Source organism: Myxocyprinus asiaticus, chromosome 32 (assembly GCF_019703515.2).
Source record: "Myxocyprinus asiaticus isolate MX2 ecotype Aquarium Trade chromosome 32, UBuf_Myxa_2, whole genome shotgun sequence".
NCBI classification, from domain to species: domain Eukaryota; kingdom Metazoa; phylum Chordata; class Actinopteri; order Cypriniformes; family Catostomidae; genus Myxocyprinus; species Myxocyprinus asiaticus.
This window is the reverse complement of record NC_059375.1, coordinates 3,951,687-3,967,779: the sequence shown is the minus strand read 5'-3', so window position 1 is coordinate 3,967,779 and position 16,093 is coordinate 3,951,687. Positions and strand designations below refer to the sequence as shown.

General features: G+C 37.6%; 2 protein-coding genes across 2 annotated transcripts in view; both read right to left on the bottom strand.

Annotated features, from left to right (window-relative positions):
* Nucleotides 1-3,646: 3,646 nt before the first annotated feature.
* On the bottom strand, nucleotides 3,647-8,139 carry LOC127423011 (zinc finger protein 90 homolog). The gene is made up of 3 exons (XM_051666982.1): nucleotides 8,015-8,139; nucleotides 7,120-7,302; nucleotides 3,647-7,009 (listed from the first exon to the last, which is right to left on the bottom strand). The coding sequence occupies exons 2-3, from the start codon at nucleotides 7,298-7,300 to the stop codon at nucleotides 6,147-6,149; spliced, it is 1,044 nt and encodes a 347-aa protein (XP_051522942.1). The 5' UTR covers nucleotides 7,301-7,302; nucleotides 8,015-8,139; the 3' UTR covers nucleotides 3,647-6,146.
* A 1,721-nt stretch (nucleotides 8,140-9,860) lies between these two features.
* Nucleotides 9,861-16,093, bottom strand: part of LOC127423001 (membrane-associated tyrosine- and threonine-specific cdc2-inhibitory kinase-like) — a 36,526-nt gene continuing 30,293 nt past the window's right edge. Inside the window, exons 7-8 of the mRNA XM_051666965.1 lie at nucleotides 10,562-10,770; nucleotides 9,861-10,460 (exon numbers count right to left, since the gene is read on the bottom strand). Of these exons, the coding sequence (XP_051522925.1) occupies nucleotides 10,193-10,460; nucleotides 10,562-10,770 (477 nt within the window). The 3' untranslated portion in view covers nucleotides 9,861-10,192. The remainder of the gene's footprint in view (nucleotides 10,461-10,561; nucleotides 10,771-16,093) is intronic.

Below are 16,093 nucleotides of genomic sequence, written 5' to 3'. Positions count from 1 at the left end.
TTGCTGGTCTGATAGTTTTGTGGAGGGCATAACTGGCTTGTTTATGCTCCTCCACATTCCTGGAATTAAAAGCGGAGGTCCGTGCGTTAAGTGCCACACGAACATTGCTATTAATCCACGGTTTCTGGTTAGGGTAGATCCTTGAGTGCCTGGTCTGTGTCGGCTTGTGGGGGATGTACACAGCTGTAATAATGACCGGTGTGAATTCCCTCGGTAGGCAGAATGGTTGACACAGAAGCATGAGAAATTCTAGATCAGGAGAGCAGAAAGACTTGATAGAATGTACGTTCCTCTGATCACACCAGGATTTGTTGATCATAAAACATAATCCACCACCTCTGCTTTTACCTGAGAGTTCTTTCACTCTGTCCGCTTGGTGCGCTGAGAACCCCACGGGTTCGATGGCTGAGTCTGGACTCTCCGCAGACATCCAAGTGTCTGTAAGGCAGATAATGCAACAGTCCCTCATTGGAAAGAGATCGGCGCTCTCAGCTCGCAGAGCTTGTTGTCCAGAGACTGAACATTTGCCAGTAGAATGCAGGGGTCGATTTGCGTGACGTCTTAGTCTGACAAGAACGCCGGCTCTCCTTCCCCTTTTCCGGCTGTGTTTCCGCGGCCAGGCAGCCCAGACAAAAGGCTCCGCTATCGTGTTTGAAAACAGCAGGTCGGCATTGTGGTATTTAAAGCCCGGTTTTCAGTGTGCTATTGAAGAACCAATGTTGAAAAGTGTTTGTCTATCATTGACAATAAGGCAGACGATATCCAAGACAAAAAACTAAAGAAATGTAGACAAAACAAACAAAAAACTGCAATATTGGGTCGGTGCTCGCAGCCATACTCAGCACCATCTTGCCATCAATATCTGTGTTTCTTTGCCCACTCTAACCTTTTCTTTTTGTTTTTCTGTTTCAAAAGTGGCTTTTTCTTTGCAATTCTTCCCATAAGGCCTGCACCCCTGAGTCTTCTCTTTACTGTTGTACATGAAACTGGTGTTGAGCGGGTAGAATTCAATGAAGCTGTCAGCTGAGGACATGTGAGGCGTCTATTTCTCAAACTAGAGACTCTGATGTACTTATCCTCTTGTTTAGTTGTACATCTGGACTTCCACATCTCTTTCTGTCCTTGTTAGAGCCAGTTGTCCTTTGTCTTTGAAGACTGTAGTGTACACCTTTGTATGAAATCTTCAGTTTTTTGGCAATTTCAAGCATTGTATAGCCTTCATTCTTCAAAACAATGATTGACTGATGAGTTTCTAGAGAAAGCTGTTTCTTTTTTTGCCATTTTTGACCTAATATTGACCTTAAGACATGCCAGTCTATTGCATATTGTGGCAACTCAAAAACAAACACAATGTTAAGCTTCATTTAATGAACCAAATAGCTTTCAACTGTGTTTGATATAATGAAAAGTGATTTTCTAGTACCAAATGATCAATTTAGCATGATTACTCAAGGATAAGGTGTTGGAGTGATGGCTGCTGGAAATGGGGCCCATCTAGATTTGAACAAAAATGACTTTTTTCAAATAGTGATGGTGCTTTTTTTTACATCAGTAATGTCTTGACTAAACTTTGTGACCAGTTGAATGACACTTTTGTGAATTGAAGTATCAATTTCCTTTCGAAACAGCAAAATCTGTACATTTTTCCAAACTTTTGGCTGCCAGTGTGTATGTATATATATAAAATAAATGTGTGTGTTTGGGATACTTTGTCATTATAAGTAGATCACTATATATTATCCATTTGTAAATATCATAATTTACTTTTGATATACGGTACTGTATCTCCCTTAGCAAAACAGTCCAGATCTATTAAATAATAATAAATAACTAGAAAAGTAAACTTTGTTAGCAAACTTTGAGGTTGCTTGAAAAAGCTTTTTCTAAACATTTAAAAGATTGGGAATAGTAGGTAAGATGGATGGATGGTGTTACCATACCGTAGACTTTGTCAGTTCGAACCAGTCTGGCCATTCTCCGTTGACCTATCTAATTAAAAAGGCATTTCTGTCCACAGAACTGCCGCTCACTGGATGTTTTTTGCTTTTGGCCCCATTCAGAGTAAATTCTAGGGATTGTTGTGTGTGAACATCAAAGGAGATGAGCAGTTACTGAAATACTCAAACCTGCCCATCTGGCACCAACAATTATGCCACGGTCAGTTCTGTGGACAGAAATGCCTTGTTGATGAGAGAGGTCAACGGAGAATGGCTAGACTAGTTCAAACTGACAAAGTCTACGGTAACTCAGATAACCGCTCTGTACAATTGTGGTGAGAAGAATAGCATCTCAGAATTCTATCTGAGATGCAGGTTGCCGCTGTTTTGGCAGCACGAGGGGGACCTACAGTATTAGGCAGGTGGTTTTAATGTTGTGGTTGATCGGTGTTTGACTGTTGTTCTATGGTTGCTAGGGTCTTCCATCTGGTTGCTAGGGTATGGCTAGGGAATTGGGAGGGTGTTACAGAAAGAATGCCGGCCCGAGTCAAATTAATTCACTTCCACATCTCTACGATATTCTGCTGCTGAGATTTAACTGTTGTTGGATGGTTGCTAGGGTGTTCCACTTGGTTGCTAGGGCATGGCTAGGTAGTTGGTAATGTGTTACAGAAAGGATGCTTGTCTGAGTCAAAATAACCCACTTCCACATCTCTAATATATTCTTCTGCTGCTGAGATATAACTGTTGCTATTCAGTTGCTAGGGTACTCCATCTGGTTGCTAGGGCATGGCTAGGTAGTTGTTAGGGTGTTACAGAAAGGCTGAGTCAAATTAACCCACCACCATGTCTCTACCATATTCTGCTACAGAGAAATAGAGTTGCTATTTGGTGTTAAAGGTGTTACCTCTTGTTGCTAAGGTGTGGCTAGGCAGTTTCTAGTGTGTTACGGAATGGCTCGCTGTTGGCCCAAGTCAAAAGAACCCACCTCCAGGTCTCTATGATATTATGCTGCTGCTGAGATATGATTGTCGCTATTTGGTTGCTAGGGTGGGTCCAATTGCTAGTGTGTAACAGAATGGATGCCTGCCAGCCCGAGTCAAATGAACCCACTGCCATGTACCTACGATATTCTGCTACTGAGAAATGAGTGTTGGTTTTTGGTTGCTAGGGTGTTTCATATGGTTGCTAGGGTGTTGCTAGGCAGTTGCTAGGGTGTTATGGAATGGCTCGCTGTTGGTCCGAGTCAAAAGAACCCACTTCCATGTACCTATGATATTCTGCTACTGAGAAAGGAGTGTAGCTATCTGGTTGCTAGGGTGTGGCTAGGTAGTTCGTAGGGTGTTACGGAAAGGCTGCCGGTCCGAGTCACAAGAACCCACTTCCACATCTTTATGATATTCTGCTGCTGATATATGAGTGATGCTATATGGTTGCTAGGGTGTTTCATCTGGTTACTAGGATGTGGCTAGGTAATTGGTAGTGTGTTACGGAAAGGCTGCCATACAGAGTCAAAAGAACCCACTTCCACGTCTCTATGATATTCCGCTGCTGATATATGACTGTTTTCAAGCCAACCTAAAAACTTAACTGTCTGTACAACTGGTTGTTTTTCAATGCCACACAGAGCAAATGATAACTCAAAACTCCAATGATTACACAAAATCTATAGCTCAGATCACACTGCAGTGGTTATTACACGAGACCAATCACTTTAAAAAACATGTTGCCATTTATTTTATTATTAAATTTAGACACAGTTACACCAACCATAGAAACATATATAAGAGTTTTCAGAATGTAGCCATGATTTAGATACTGCCTGGTGCATCAGTACTTTCATATTACTCATAATATGGCTAATAATCACACATAAATACCTTTACATTTATCACTGATTTATGAGTTAAATGCTCACCTTTTCATCCATGTTAGAATTGTGAGGTAATTTATAAATGTTTATTAGCATAACTGATAATAGATCTCAATATGCAGTAAAACATGTACTGTACAGTAGAAAAATACTTGGATGTTAACTTTTTTGCACATTAATATACTTACTTCTAAACCATTTAAACTATCAAAAGTTTTCCTGACCAACCACTGAGAGGCGCCATGATGATTCTGATTGCCGCTAGACTGTTTTTTTGTTCTGGTCTCCATAAGAAGCAATGTAAAAACTACAGAAACGTTGAGTTCAGGCTCAACTTGTGCAGTTGTTGGATATAATAACAACTCGAAGTAGTTTATGATATCAACGTAACTAACCATGGTCCATCGCTTCATGTCATCTACCCTCTCGGGTGAGGCACTGTCAAAAAGATGGTCATCATGAGTCTGTAAAATATCGGCACTATTAAGCCACATGTTTTTTTTATTTGGCAATTTTTACTAAATGAATACGCTAAACATCACATTACCTGCTAAAAACCTACACCAATGGGAGTGAAAACACTGGAGACCGGAAAACAAAGTTTTCCATTATGAATCGTGAAGCGCTTCCATGTTCAGGAAAAGGTTAAGTTACTGTAAGTAAATCTTTGGAAGTCTGACTTCCTGAAGAGTATAAACATTGTGACTTTGTGGTGCTTTAAAAAAATTTCTCTGTTTAAGCAGCCCGACATGTAACCAATGACATGAGTTCAGAAAACCTGTCATTATTTTTAGTGACCAGGCACTGAAGGTGTGTAGGCAGGCACCTATTGCATCCATAAGTGTTGTTCTTATTATTATTCTTCCACGGTTCTATAGTCTACAGCAGCCCTACATAGGAAAGTTATGAAATTTGGCACACTGATAGAGGATACCTTCAAATGTAACTGACCCAAATTCGTAAGTATAGGTCTCTGGGGAACAATAATGTATGTTTCCCAATCTTTAGCCGTTTTCAAACCAGGATGGGTGTTTCTCAACTATCCAATGAAAGTAGGGAATCTTAATATAGTAGGAAAATATGTAAAGCGGTTGAAAAATGCTCACTTATTGGGATACGGCCATTTTTCTTCTGCAGAGAAACAAGTCTCCAAATATGGGGTATCTAACTCAAACCCTCTAGCGCCACCAACTGTTCAAAATTGCACACGTATTGGCCTATTGAACCGAAAGGCCTAGAAACAATTTTTTTTTGTTTGGGTCATGCCAAGTCCCAATGGCTCATATTGTTACGAAGCTCCGCCCACTAGATTTCGTGCCATTTTTAATTTTCCGAAAAACCTACTTATTTAAACTTCTCCTACAGTGTATTTCCGACTCGCTTGAAATTTTGCACGTGCATCTAGAGACACTCATGACAAAAAGTTATAGAATTCATGATGACAGACCAAACTATTCTCGTATAAGGCATCGATGAATTCGACGGCGATCTCGCCAAAATGGACGTGAGGCTGTATATTCACAACGCTTTAGCATCTTGACACAAAACTTGGTATATGTCAACACAAGCGTGACTTGAGGGTAACTGCACAGTTTCATCACAGTGACACCGGGTGGTCAAGAGTGTTCAAGGTGGTCTTTTTCCTTATTCTGAATAGCTTGGCCTAAAATCATAAGACGTGTCTCTTTAGATTCCTTGGGACATAACAAATCGAATGATACCCAATTTTCCTATGTCGGCCATACTGGGTGTCGGCCATTTTGAATTTTGACTTAAATTGCTGTATTTTAGAAACACATTGTTGTATCATTACGAATTTTGGTATGTGTCATTGGGGCTGTGTCCTTAAGGTACTCAAAAAGTTTGAGGACTGCACCACCTAGTGTTCAAATTATATTATAAAATGCTTATAACCTTTTAACGACTTGTGCTGTTAGCTTCCTTAGATCATTCTTAGTACGATGATACCAAATTCGCCATGGTTGGCCATACTTCCTGTCAGCCATTTTGAATTTAGTTGAAAACCTACCTTTTCTAACTCTTCCAAGAATGTACATCCGATTCGCATGAAATTTGTTGTGTATCATCCAGGAACACTCACGACTAAGTTATCAAAAGTTTCTCGACAGACCAAACGATTCTCGAATAATGCATCAACGAAATAAATGGCAAGACTACTACAATGATCTGAGGCTGTATCTTGGCAACGCTTTACCATACTGGGATGATACTTTGTTTGTGTCATTGTCACCACACACTAACAGAACCATATAAATGTGGTTACAGCACCATTACTTTTGGTGCCAGTAGTGGAGCACAACTGAAAAAATTTACCCTTAACAAATATGTCCAATGTGAGTCTGTTGGTGTTTTTTGAAGTTGCTCGAGTGGCTGAAGCATTTCCCGCACAGGCCGCAGCTGTATGGTCTCTCTCCTGTATGATGCCTCTGATGAATCTTCAAGTAGCCGGACTGACTGAAGTGTTTGCCGCATATGGTGCACAGATAGGGTTTTTCTCCTGTGTGCACTCTCTTGTGCTTCTTGAAATCTCCAGCATGGCTAAAGCTCCTGCCGCAGAGTCCACAGCAGAAGCGCTTTTCAGCTCGATGGTGTCGTGGGAGGAACCTCAGGGCCGCCGCATTGCTGGTATTTCTGCTGTACGATACACCGTTTATATCCTGTCCGAGAAATTGGGAATTCAGAAGTTGCTGCGGATCTATCGATAGTTCAGTCTGATCAATACTATGGTCATAAATTGACTCCTTGGAAACATAAGCCACATTGTCAATTTGTGTTTCCACTTTGATTTTTTTCAAAGCCGGGCTGACAGTCAATTCACTGCCAGACTCATCATGGTTAGTGCCTTTGTTGTGGTGTGTTAGTGAGGACGTATTTGTTTCATTTGGAAGCATTTGGATAGCAGTGATGGAGCTGCAGTTGAATGACGGACTGTGATTGAGCAGCTTCACTTCTTCTTTGACATGAAACTGTGTTAGGTGAGGAAGTCTGAGGGAGGGAGTCATGATATTATGTGACAGATTGGTGCGACAGTGGCTGTATTGTGGTTCATTTACTGCAGTTTTGCTTTCAGTGAGTAGAACGCTGTCTTCGGACTGCACAGTGTTCCGAGTATCACTCGGCTCTTGATGTTGGGAAGACTCAGGTTGGACCCTCATCTGCACTTTGGGACTGGTACCATCTGTGATTCAATGGATGAGAAATTTACGTGATCAATGACACAATCACCTCAGTATAACCTCAATAGATGCAAATCTAGAAAAGATCCTCGGTATGTTCTTTATGTTTCACCTGTGTGTGATTTGTCCTGTAACTCGTGCAATTTCCTCCGCAGTCTCTCGTTTTCTCTCAGTGTTTGGGCGTTTTTTTCCTGATATTCACACACTGTTTCTCTCACAATCTCCAGCACTTCATGAACAGCCACCGTCAGGAGCTTCGACACACGAGCGTTCAAGCGATCAACCTTCGACATGACTAAAACAGCACCATTCAGTACAAAATTGCGATAAATCAAATATGATACACGGTGCACTAATGACAAAATACTTCAGGATCTGCCCTGCATCATAAAAAAAATTGAAAAAATAAAAACGTTTTTTATTGTGACATTATTTGCATTACAATTAAGCACATTTTACCGCCAATTCTCATCATTGTAACATGAAAAACTCTCATACTCATTACTGAAATACAGTAGAATAATGATACATTGAGTTAAAAACTATTTACACACCATGATAGTATTTTAAGCACTGAATTTCATTATGCAACATTAAATAAAAAATACTGTATTACAGTTATGAGACTTTAATAAGAATTCATAAGCCGCACATTTGGATGCATTAGAGAATTTGGGGGGAAATGTGCTTAATTATCATGAAAATATGCAATACATACAAAATATGTCACAATACAAATAAATAAATAAATCTTGATGATCCTTTCTTTATGCAAAATGTAATTTATTCTTTCTTTCTTTGTGTTTTCTTTTGATTTGCACACCCGAATAGACATACAATATCAAGACACAATATTCAAATAAAACAGATAGATAAAGTTATTATCAACTTTTCGAAATAAATATGACAGTGTGAGATGTTTTACCTTTAATCTTTATGTTCGCTCGCTGTGTCGTATATGTGGAATCAAATCTATAGATTCATCATGCGTCCGATTAAAAACTTACCTGCTCCGAATCTGCCCTCTAAATCCTCGATTAAAGTTGCATTTCGGAATGAAATTAAAGCATATAAATTTGATCGATTCACTTCCAGCCAAACTCCGCTGCGTTCAGTGTTGATATAATCCTGCACTTCCTGCTCAGAGCGGAAGTGACAAGGCTCAAAACAATGGCAGTTGAAGAAGTCGCGAGGAGAAAAAAACTAAGTATAGATATAATTTGTAACACATTACAAATAAATGCGTTTTCTACTAATTAAAGTGATAAAACATTGATTCTTGAAAAAAAAAAAACAAGCTCATAATACTTTAGAAATCTTATAATATGGGATATTTCAACTAGAAATACTTAGAGGACTTTGTTCTTGTGAATAAAGTATTTCTAAAAAGAAATGAACAGTGTGTTCAACAGCATCGTTATTACCTGAAAAATGGAGAAACGTATCATTCAATGACAAAATTAACACAGTTTATAAAGGGAGACAAATAAGATCTGAAATCCTCCCAAAGGGATTGTACATGTGTACACTGACAAAATAAATGATGCAGACTTTCGTCCTCCATCATACACAACACACATTCATTAGATATAAGTAGCTATTAGATCATCTGTTAGATATAATGCAATATCTTAAAATGTACTTCTTTAGAAATGCAATATTTTTAGGCTCTTGTCCAGTGAAGATTTTCAAATTTTTTTTTTTTTTTTTGCATTTAGGTGATTTATACAGCATGTTATGCGGTAAATGCCTTACTTGTTTATTATAACATCTATATAACATCTTTATATATATATATATATATATATATATATATATATATATATATATATATATATATATATATATATATATATCAAGCAGACAAACTTTATCCAGTAAAAGTTTGGGCATAATTCTTCTCTCACCAAAACGAAATGTGGGTTGAATGTAAAGTTCAAAGCTAAAAAATGTTGAAACACATTAAACTTTTACAAAAATATCTAATTTTATAAGGCTTTTTGTAAAGTTGTCTCATTACAGTCTATTACATGTGTGTCTATTGTAAATTATAATGAATCAGTATTTGGCATAGTATAATTTCTAATTATACTATTATACTATGAACTAACCTCTTAAAGGGTTAGTTCACCCCAAAATGAAAATTCTCTCATCATTTATTCAACCTCATGCCATCCCAGATGTGTTTGACTTTTTTTCTTCTGAACACAAATGAAGATTTTTAGAAGAATATCTCAGCACCTACAGAATGTGAAAGTGGATAGTTATAGTAAAAAAGGACTTAAATATCGATCCGTTTCTCACCCACACCTATCATATCACTTCTGAAGACATGGGTTAAACCACTGGTGTCTTATGGATTACTTTTATGCTGCCATTATGTGATTTTTGGAGTTTCAAAGTTCTGGTCACCATTCACTTGTATTGTATGGCCCTACAGAGCTGAAATATTCTTCTAAAAATGTTTGTGCTCAGCAGAAGAAAGAAAGTCAAACACATCTGGGATGGCATGAGGGTGAGTAAATGATTAGAGAATTTTCATTTTTGGGTGAACTATCCCTTTAAGATAAAATATAAAAATGGCTAATTTACTTTTACATTTTCAATTTTAAATTTTTTTGATTTTTTTATCAAAGGGCAAGTACGATATGAAATTTTGATGGTTATTTTATTTTATTTTTTTGCTAGTTGCACAATGCTGTTTTGTAATCCTTTCAAAATAATTGAAGTACTTTCCCTTCATGTACTGCATTGTTAAAAATACGTATAGCTCATGCAAGCTTAAAATGTGATCATAGAATAACATTTACAAATGAATTTTGAACAGAAAGTCTGGAAAATCTCATCTTCCACATATCCTTTTAATTGAGTAAGAAGTGATTGAACCACAGGGTTCACTGCAGATGAAAAGTACCAACATTTCACTAAATACTTACAAGCACAATTTACAGAGTATATATCAGTATATATTTTTCTCTTAATGATATACATCAATCTCAAGTCTTCAGACATTTAGCAAAGGATGACTAACTAGCGATACATAAAAAAATAAACCCAAAATCAGGTCTAAACATGCCTTTAAACGTTTCCCCACATAAATAGCTAATATCGAAAAAATGGCACCAAGACAAGGCAAACTAAAACTGATATTAAATATTTAATCTTTATACAGCTAATGATGTATACTAGCACTCATCGTCTAGTGTTGTCTCATCAAAGAGACTAAGCAAGTTCTTCGGCACAAAGATGCTTTTATTGGCTGCTTCAGTGCGGATCCAGCTGGAGCTGCGGCTGTGTGGGGAGTCTGTGATGAGACTGTGATGAGAACTGTGGTGTATGGGACTCAGGCTGCTGCTCGAGTGGATGCTGGAGGGAGTGTGTGAGGCACTGATGTGTGTGGGTGTGTGTGCCAGGGGAGTAGATGTGCTGCTCACAGATAACCTCGCTTGGATTCTGGAAAAACAACAGGACAGATCACAACATGAATCAAAATCATCAAATACAACTAAGTTTGTACGATATCTGAAGAAAATGTAGTGTTGTGTGTGTTGTACCTGTGTGAGAAGGTTGGAGAGTGTTGGTGGTCTTCTGTTATGAACACATTGTGATGAGTGGGACTGTCGGAGTCAGAGTGAATGTTGCTCACGTCAACGTCTCTGTCCCTTCTCTCTCTGGGAGGAGTGCAGGGGGGAGAGGAGGCGAAGAGAGGAATAAACGGTACATTGAGGGAGGATAGAAATCTCCAACCGGCCGTCAGGAGGGACTGTGTGTGGAGAAACAGAAAACAATAGACTGTACAAAGACAGCAGAAAGGAACATACAGTAATATCCTTAAAGCACTGTTTACATGCAGCAAACTCCACCACCCACACAAATTGCATCAGTAACACAACCAGAAGTTCATCTGCCTAGAAAAGTAGTCCTACTTCAAAAGGATGATTCAGTACATTTTTGTACAGAATTAAACCAAGCACTTCAACAAAAATAAAAGCATCCCATTTCTGATTTCCAAGTGCATTATGGTCAAAACATTTTTTGTTTAGTTTTAATAAACTGTGGAACTTTGCAAGCCAAATTAACTTTTAATCGTGTGCAGGATATGACTTGTTGATTTCAACTATTTAATTTTCACTTGTTAAAATGTTAATTCAGGAATGCAATTACTACTAGTCATTTTGTATATCAGTAATTACATTTGCACTAGTAAAACATTCATTCTTGATATGAAAGTTTTTTAAATTTCAAATACTATAAATACTGATATCTGTAATTGCATTTACATTAGTTGCAAATCAAATTGTTGATATCAGGAATGGATATCTGTACTACATACAATGCAATTTTTGATATCAAAAATTATAATTTTTACTACTAAGAAGTACATAACTGTGGTTTTGGAATTTTAACTAGTAAATTAATTATAGATATCTACTGTTTTTACTTGTGCAAATGTAATTATGGTTATATAAAAAAAGTGCACTTTCACTAGTAGTAATTCCATTGCTGACTTCAAGAATTAGCATTTTAAAGGTGCTGAAAGCAATTTTAGCCGTTCTACTTCCACGAGACTGAGCCGTTGGATTAGCCACACCCCCTTTTTCCAAAATCCTGCACTTCAAAGATACCAAAATATGAGCTTTATTGAGAGCAGAAACAGTTGTTAAAAACAAAGCAGCAAAATAGCGCCCTCAACTGACAACTGTTATAAATAACATGGCATAAGAATGCATTATGCCTCAATAATTTGCTGCAACTACAACACTATGAGAACACGCAAAATGATTGAAAGGTCGAAAGCGTCATTGACCACGGACCCATTTTTGTTTGCTGTTTACAGAGTCTAGAGTAGGGTTGCCACATCAGCCCTGTAAAATTCCTGGACACTTGATCAATGACCGAAAAACGTATTGCTGGACATTACACAAGAAATGAAACATTATTTATGATTGTTTACTCCATGCTTAATATGGAAATTATCACATGTAGCCAATAGCATATATTTCAATCAAACAGTAACATCAATACACTCCTATTTTTAAGATACGGATTTGAATTACATAACAAAATTCCAGCTAAATGAACTGTGTAATTTTTAACTAAATTAATAAAATATATTCATAATATATATGTATAATGTGTTGTATTTTGTTAAAGATTACTTAATTGAATTTGATGGAATTATGTTATGAAATTGAAATGTGTAAATGAAAAAATGCGACTGAGACTAACCTTTAGCATTGAGCAAATTTTACAGTCTTTAAAACTTCATTGTCTTAACTGTTTAATGTTTTACAAGTAAAGCAACCAAAACAAGGGATTGCAAAATAAACAGTCCCATATCCATAACACATTTTTTATACTTAATGACATACTTTTATTACTATCAATATTCCTAAGATAAATTTTAGCCATTGATAAAGCTCAAACAAAACAATACATAAAAATACATTTTCTTTATTCCTGCATTGTTGTAAACAATAATACAATAAATGTAACCATTATAACACATTTTTTAATTAATGTTTATTATACTGGTTTAAGAATAGACCACTGAAACCTAGTGTTGTCAAAAGTACTGGTACTTTGGTACCAAGTTGGTGCTAAAATAAAAACGATGACACGATACCAGTGTTTGTGCAGTATCAGTAGTACCAAGCACTGACTTAATTTGATCTCAGTGGGCTGTCAGACTGACACATGGATGCTTTAAAATGATAACATGCTTATTTGAGCATGTGATCCATTACTCCTTTTGCACTGAAATTACACAAACTAATCAAATATAATAAAATCCATGTCCAAGTGTGATTATTAAACCACAAAATGCTGCAATCTTAATTTGCATTCGAGCTGCATGAGCTTTAAATGAATGTGTGAAGTAGACCGCTCATACACTGGAAACTCCACAGACTATGAGAATCATTCACGTTGTATGACATAAAAAAAACAAAACAAAAACAGAGCACTAATCCAATGTGAAGCACATGTACACTATATATTTATAAACTCAGCATAAAACGAAACGTCCTCTCACTTTCAACTGCTTTTATTTTCAGCATATGAACATAAAAAGATTCAATAACTAAGACATAAACTGAACAAGTTTCACAGACATATGACTAACAGAAATGGAATAATGTGTCCCTGAACAAAGGGGGGGGGGGTGGGGGGGTCAAAATCAAAAGTAACAGTCAGTATCTGGTGTGGCCACCAGCTGCATTAAGCACTGCAGTGCATCTCCTCCTCATGGACTGCACCAGATTTGCCAGTTCTTGCTGTGAGATGTTACCCCACTCTTCCACCAAGACACTTGCAAGTTCCCGGACATTTCTGGGGGGAATGGCCCTAGCCCTCACCCTCTGATCCAACAGGTCCTAGATGTGCTCAATGAGATTGAGATCCGGGCTCTTCGCTGGCCATGGCAGAACACTGACATTCCTGTCTTGCAGGAAATCACGCACAGAACGAGCAGTATGGCTGGTGGCATTGTCATGCTGGAGGGACATGTCAGGATGAGCCTGAAGGAAGGGAACCACATGAGGGAGGAGGATGTCTTCCCTGTAACGCACAGTGTTGAGATTGCCTGCAGTGACAACAAGCTCAGTCCGATGATACTGTGACACACTACCCCAGACCATAACGGACCCTCCACCTCCAAATCGATCCCGCTCGGTGTAACGTTCATTCCTTCGACGATAAACGCAAGTCCAACCATCACCCCTGGTGAGACAAAACCGCGACTCATCAGTGAAGAGCACTTTCTGCCAGTTCTGTCTGGTCCAGTGACGGTGAGTTTGTGCCCATAGGCGATGTTGTTGCCGGAGATGTCTGGTAAGGATCTGCCTTAAAACAGGTCTACAAGCCCTCAGTCCAGCCTCTCTCAGCCTATTGCGGACAGTCTGAACACTGATGGAGGGATTGTGCATTCCTGGTGTAACTCGGGCAGTTGTTGTTGCCATCCTGTACCTGTCCCACAGGTGTGATATTCAGATGTACCGATCCTGTGCAGGTGTTGTTACACGTGGTCTGCCACTGTGAGGACAATCAGCTGTCCTTCCTGTCTCCCTGTAGCACTGTCTTAGGTGTCTCACAGTATGGATATTGCAATTTATTGCCCTGGCCACATCTGCAGTCCTCATGCCTCCATGCAGCATGCCTAAGGCACATTCACGCAGATGAGCAGGGACCCTGGGCATCTTTCTCTTGGTGTTTTTCAGAGTCAGTAGAAAGGTCTCTTTAGTGTCCTCAGTTTTTATAACCGTGACCTTAATTGCCTACCGTCTGTAAGCTGTTAGTGTCTTAATGACCGTTCCACAGGTGCATGTTCATTAATTGTTTAAGGTTCATTGAACAAGCATGAAAACATTGTTTAAACCCTTTACAATAAAGATCTGTAAAGTTATTTGGATTTTTATAAAATTATCTTTAAAATATAGTGTCCTAAAAATGTTTATAATTAAATCACAGCATTTGCTCTTTAACAATCACACTGGGCCATGTAGAGAACTGTTTATCTGTCAGAAGTAGAAAATAAAGCTTCCGTCAAACCACACGTCAAATAAAAGCACGATTCAAAATAAAAGCCTGAAATTGAAACAGAAATAAACTGTATAGTAAAATGTAATATTCACTGTAGTAATATTAATAATAATAATAAGTAACAAAGATAATAATAATAATAATAATAATAATAATAATAATAATTAATCATTATAATCACAAACAAGAGTACTATTGTACTGAATAAAATTTAGTTAAAATGCATTGGGGTGTTAATTTTTTTTATTTTGACTTTTTTTAAAAGACTTTCTAGAAAATGAATTAAAAAAAAAAAGAGGAAAAATAATTTGGAAAAAAATTAAAACTAATTATATGAGGGTCCTACTTAAAAACAGTGCATATTATTGAGAAACACTTGAAGAAAACATTAATTTCTTTTAAATTATTATTTACATTGAAATGTAACTTTAAATAGGCTAAAGGAGTGTGTTCAAAAGCATGTTACCATATTAGCATATTTTTGCTGTGGTATCAAAATTGGTATCGAGAACTGTGAAATTTCACTGGTATCGACTACTGAAATTCTGGTATTGTGACAACATTACTGAAACCTCTTATCTGTTGACCACTAGTATGAATTTCCAATAAGAAATACATAGTTCTCTAAAACATGTTGAATTCAGTGTTTTAAAGCTCAGCAATCACCATTCATTCCCTTTAAATCAAGCATCTAGATACAGAACTCACAGACTTGCAGCCAAACAGAATATCTCGCGTTTTATTTGATTGACTGCTGCTCTTGTTTTTGCGTTCAGAACATAACATTTAGGTTTGCGGCTCTTAAGCGGCACAGAAGGAACATTATCTCACGTTCATGGCCATGCGCCAAAGGGCTCATCAGATTTATTTTACACGCTTCGTGAAAATATTGAGATTCCGGGACATTTTGCGTCCCATACCAGACTTTTCCAGGACAGATGACCAAAAACCGGGAACATCCCAGAAAATCCAGATGGGTGGCAACCCTAGTCTAGAGCTGTCACAGAGGCCGTGAGATATCTTACAACACTTATTTCAGTAATATCTCTCAGGAAAAAAAAATATGCTTACAGCACCATTAACAAGTGAGAATTGAACTGTTGATGTCAATAATTCATATCCTGCACATGATTAAAAGTCAGTTCAGCTGGCCAAAGTAGGATATGTCTACATTATTTTCTGTGGAAATAGAGCTGGTCAGCCATGACATCAGTTTGGAGCTGACCCTGATTTTTGGTTCCCTCAGGATTTTCCTATGGGTTTTTATAATGGTGTTTTTCAATTTATGTGTAAAATAAGGTCTTTAGTAAACATTACTTGAAGATACTTTGACATTTTGTTCCACAACATAAATGACAAACAGCCATACCTCAAAAGTGAATTTTGAACTACCTTTGTTAAAAACAATATTTATGTTGCTAATGAGTTATTACATAAGGACAACAAATACCACAAGCATGTGAGTGAACATCCCTGACAAAACAGAAAACCATTGTAGTACTTTTCTCGATATTGTAAGCAACATACTTTTTATTTTTAAACATGGC

What these genes read in the sequence shown, in the direction of transcription:
- LOC127423011 (XM_051666982.1), bottom strand. Translation starts at nt 7,300, where the DNA reads ATGTCGAAGGTTGATCGCTTGAACGCTCGTGTGTCGAAGCTCCTGACG. An exon ending in ACAGGACAAATCACACACAG is followed by an intron (nt 7,010 to 7,119) that starts GTGAAACATAAA and finishes ATTGAATCACAG; the next exon opens with ATGGTACCAGTCCCAAAGTG.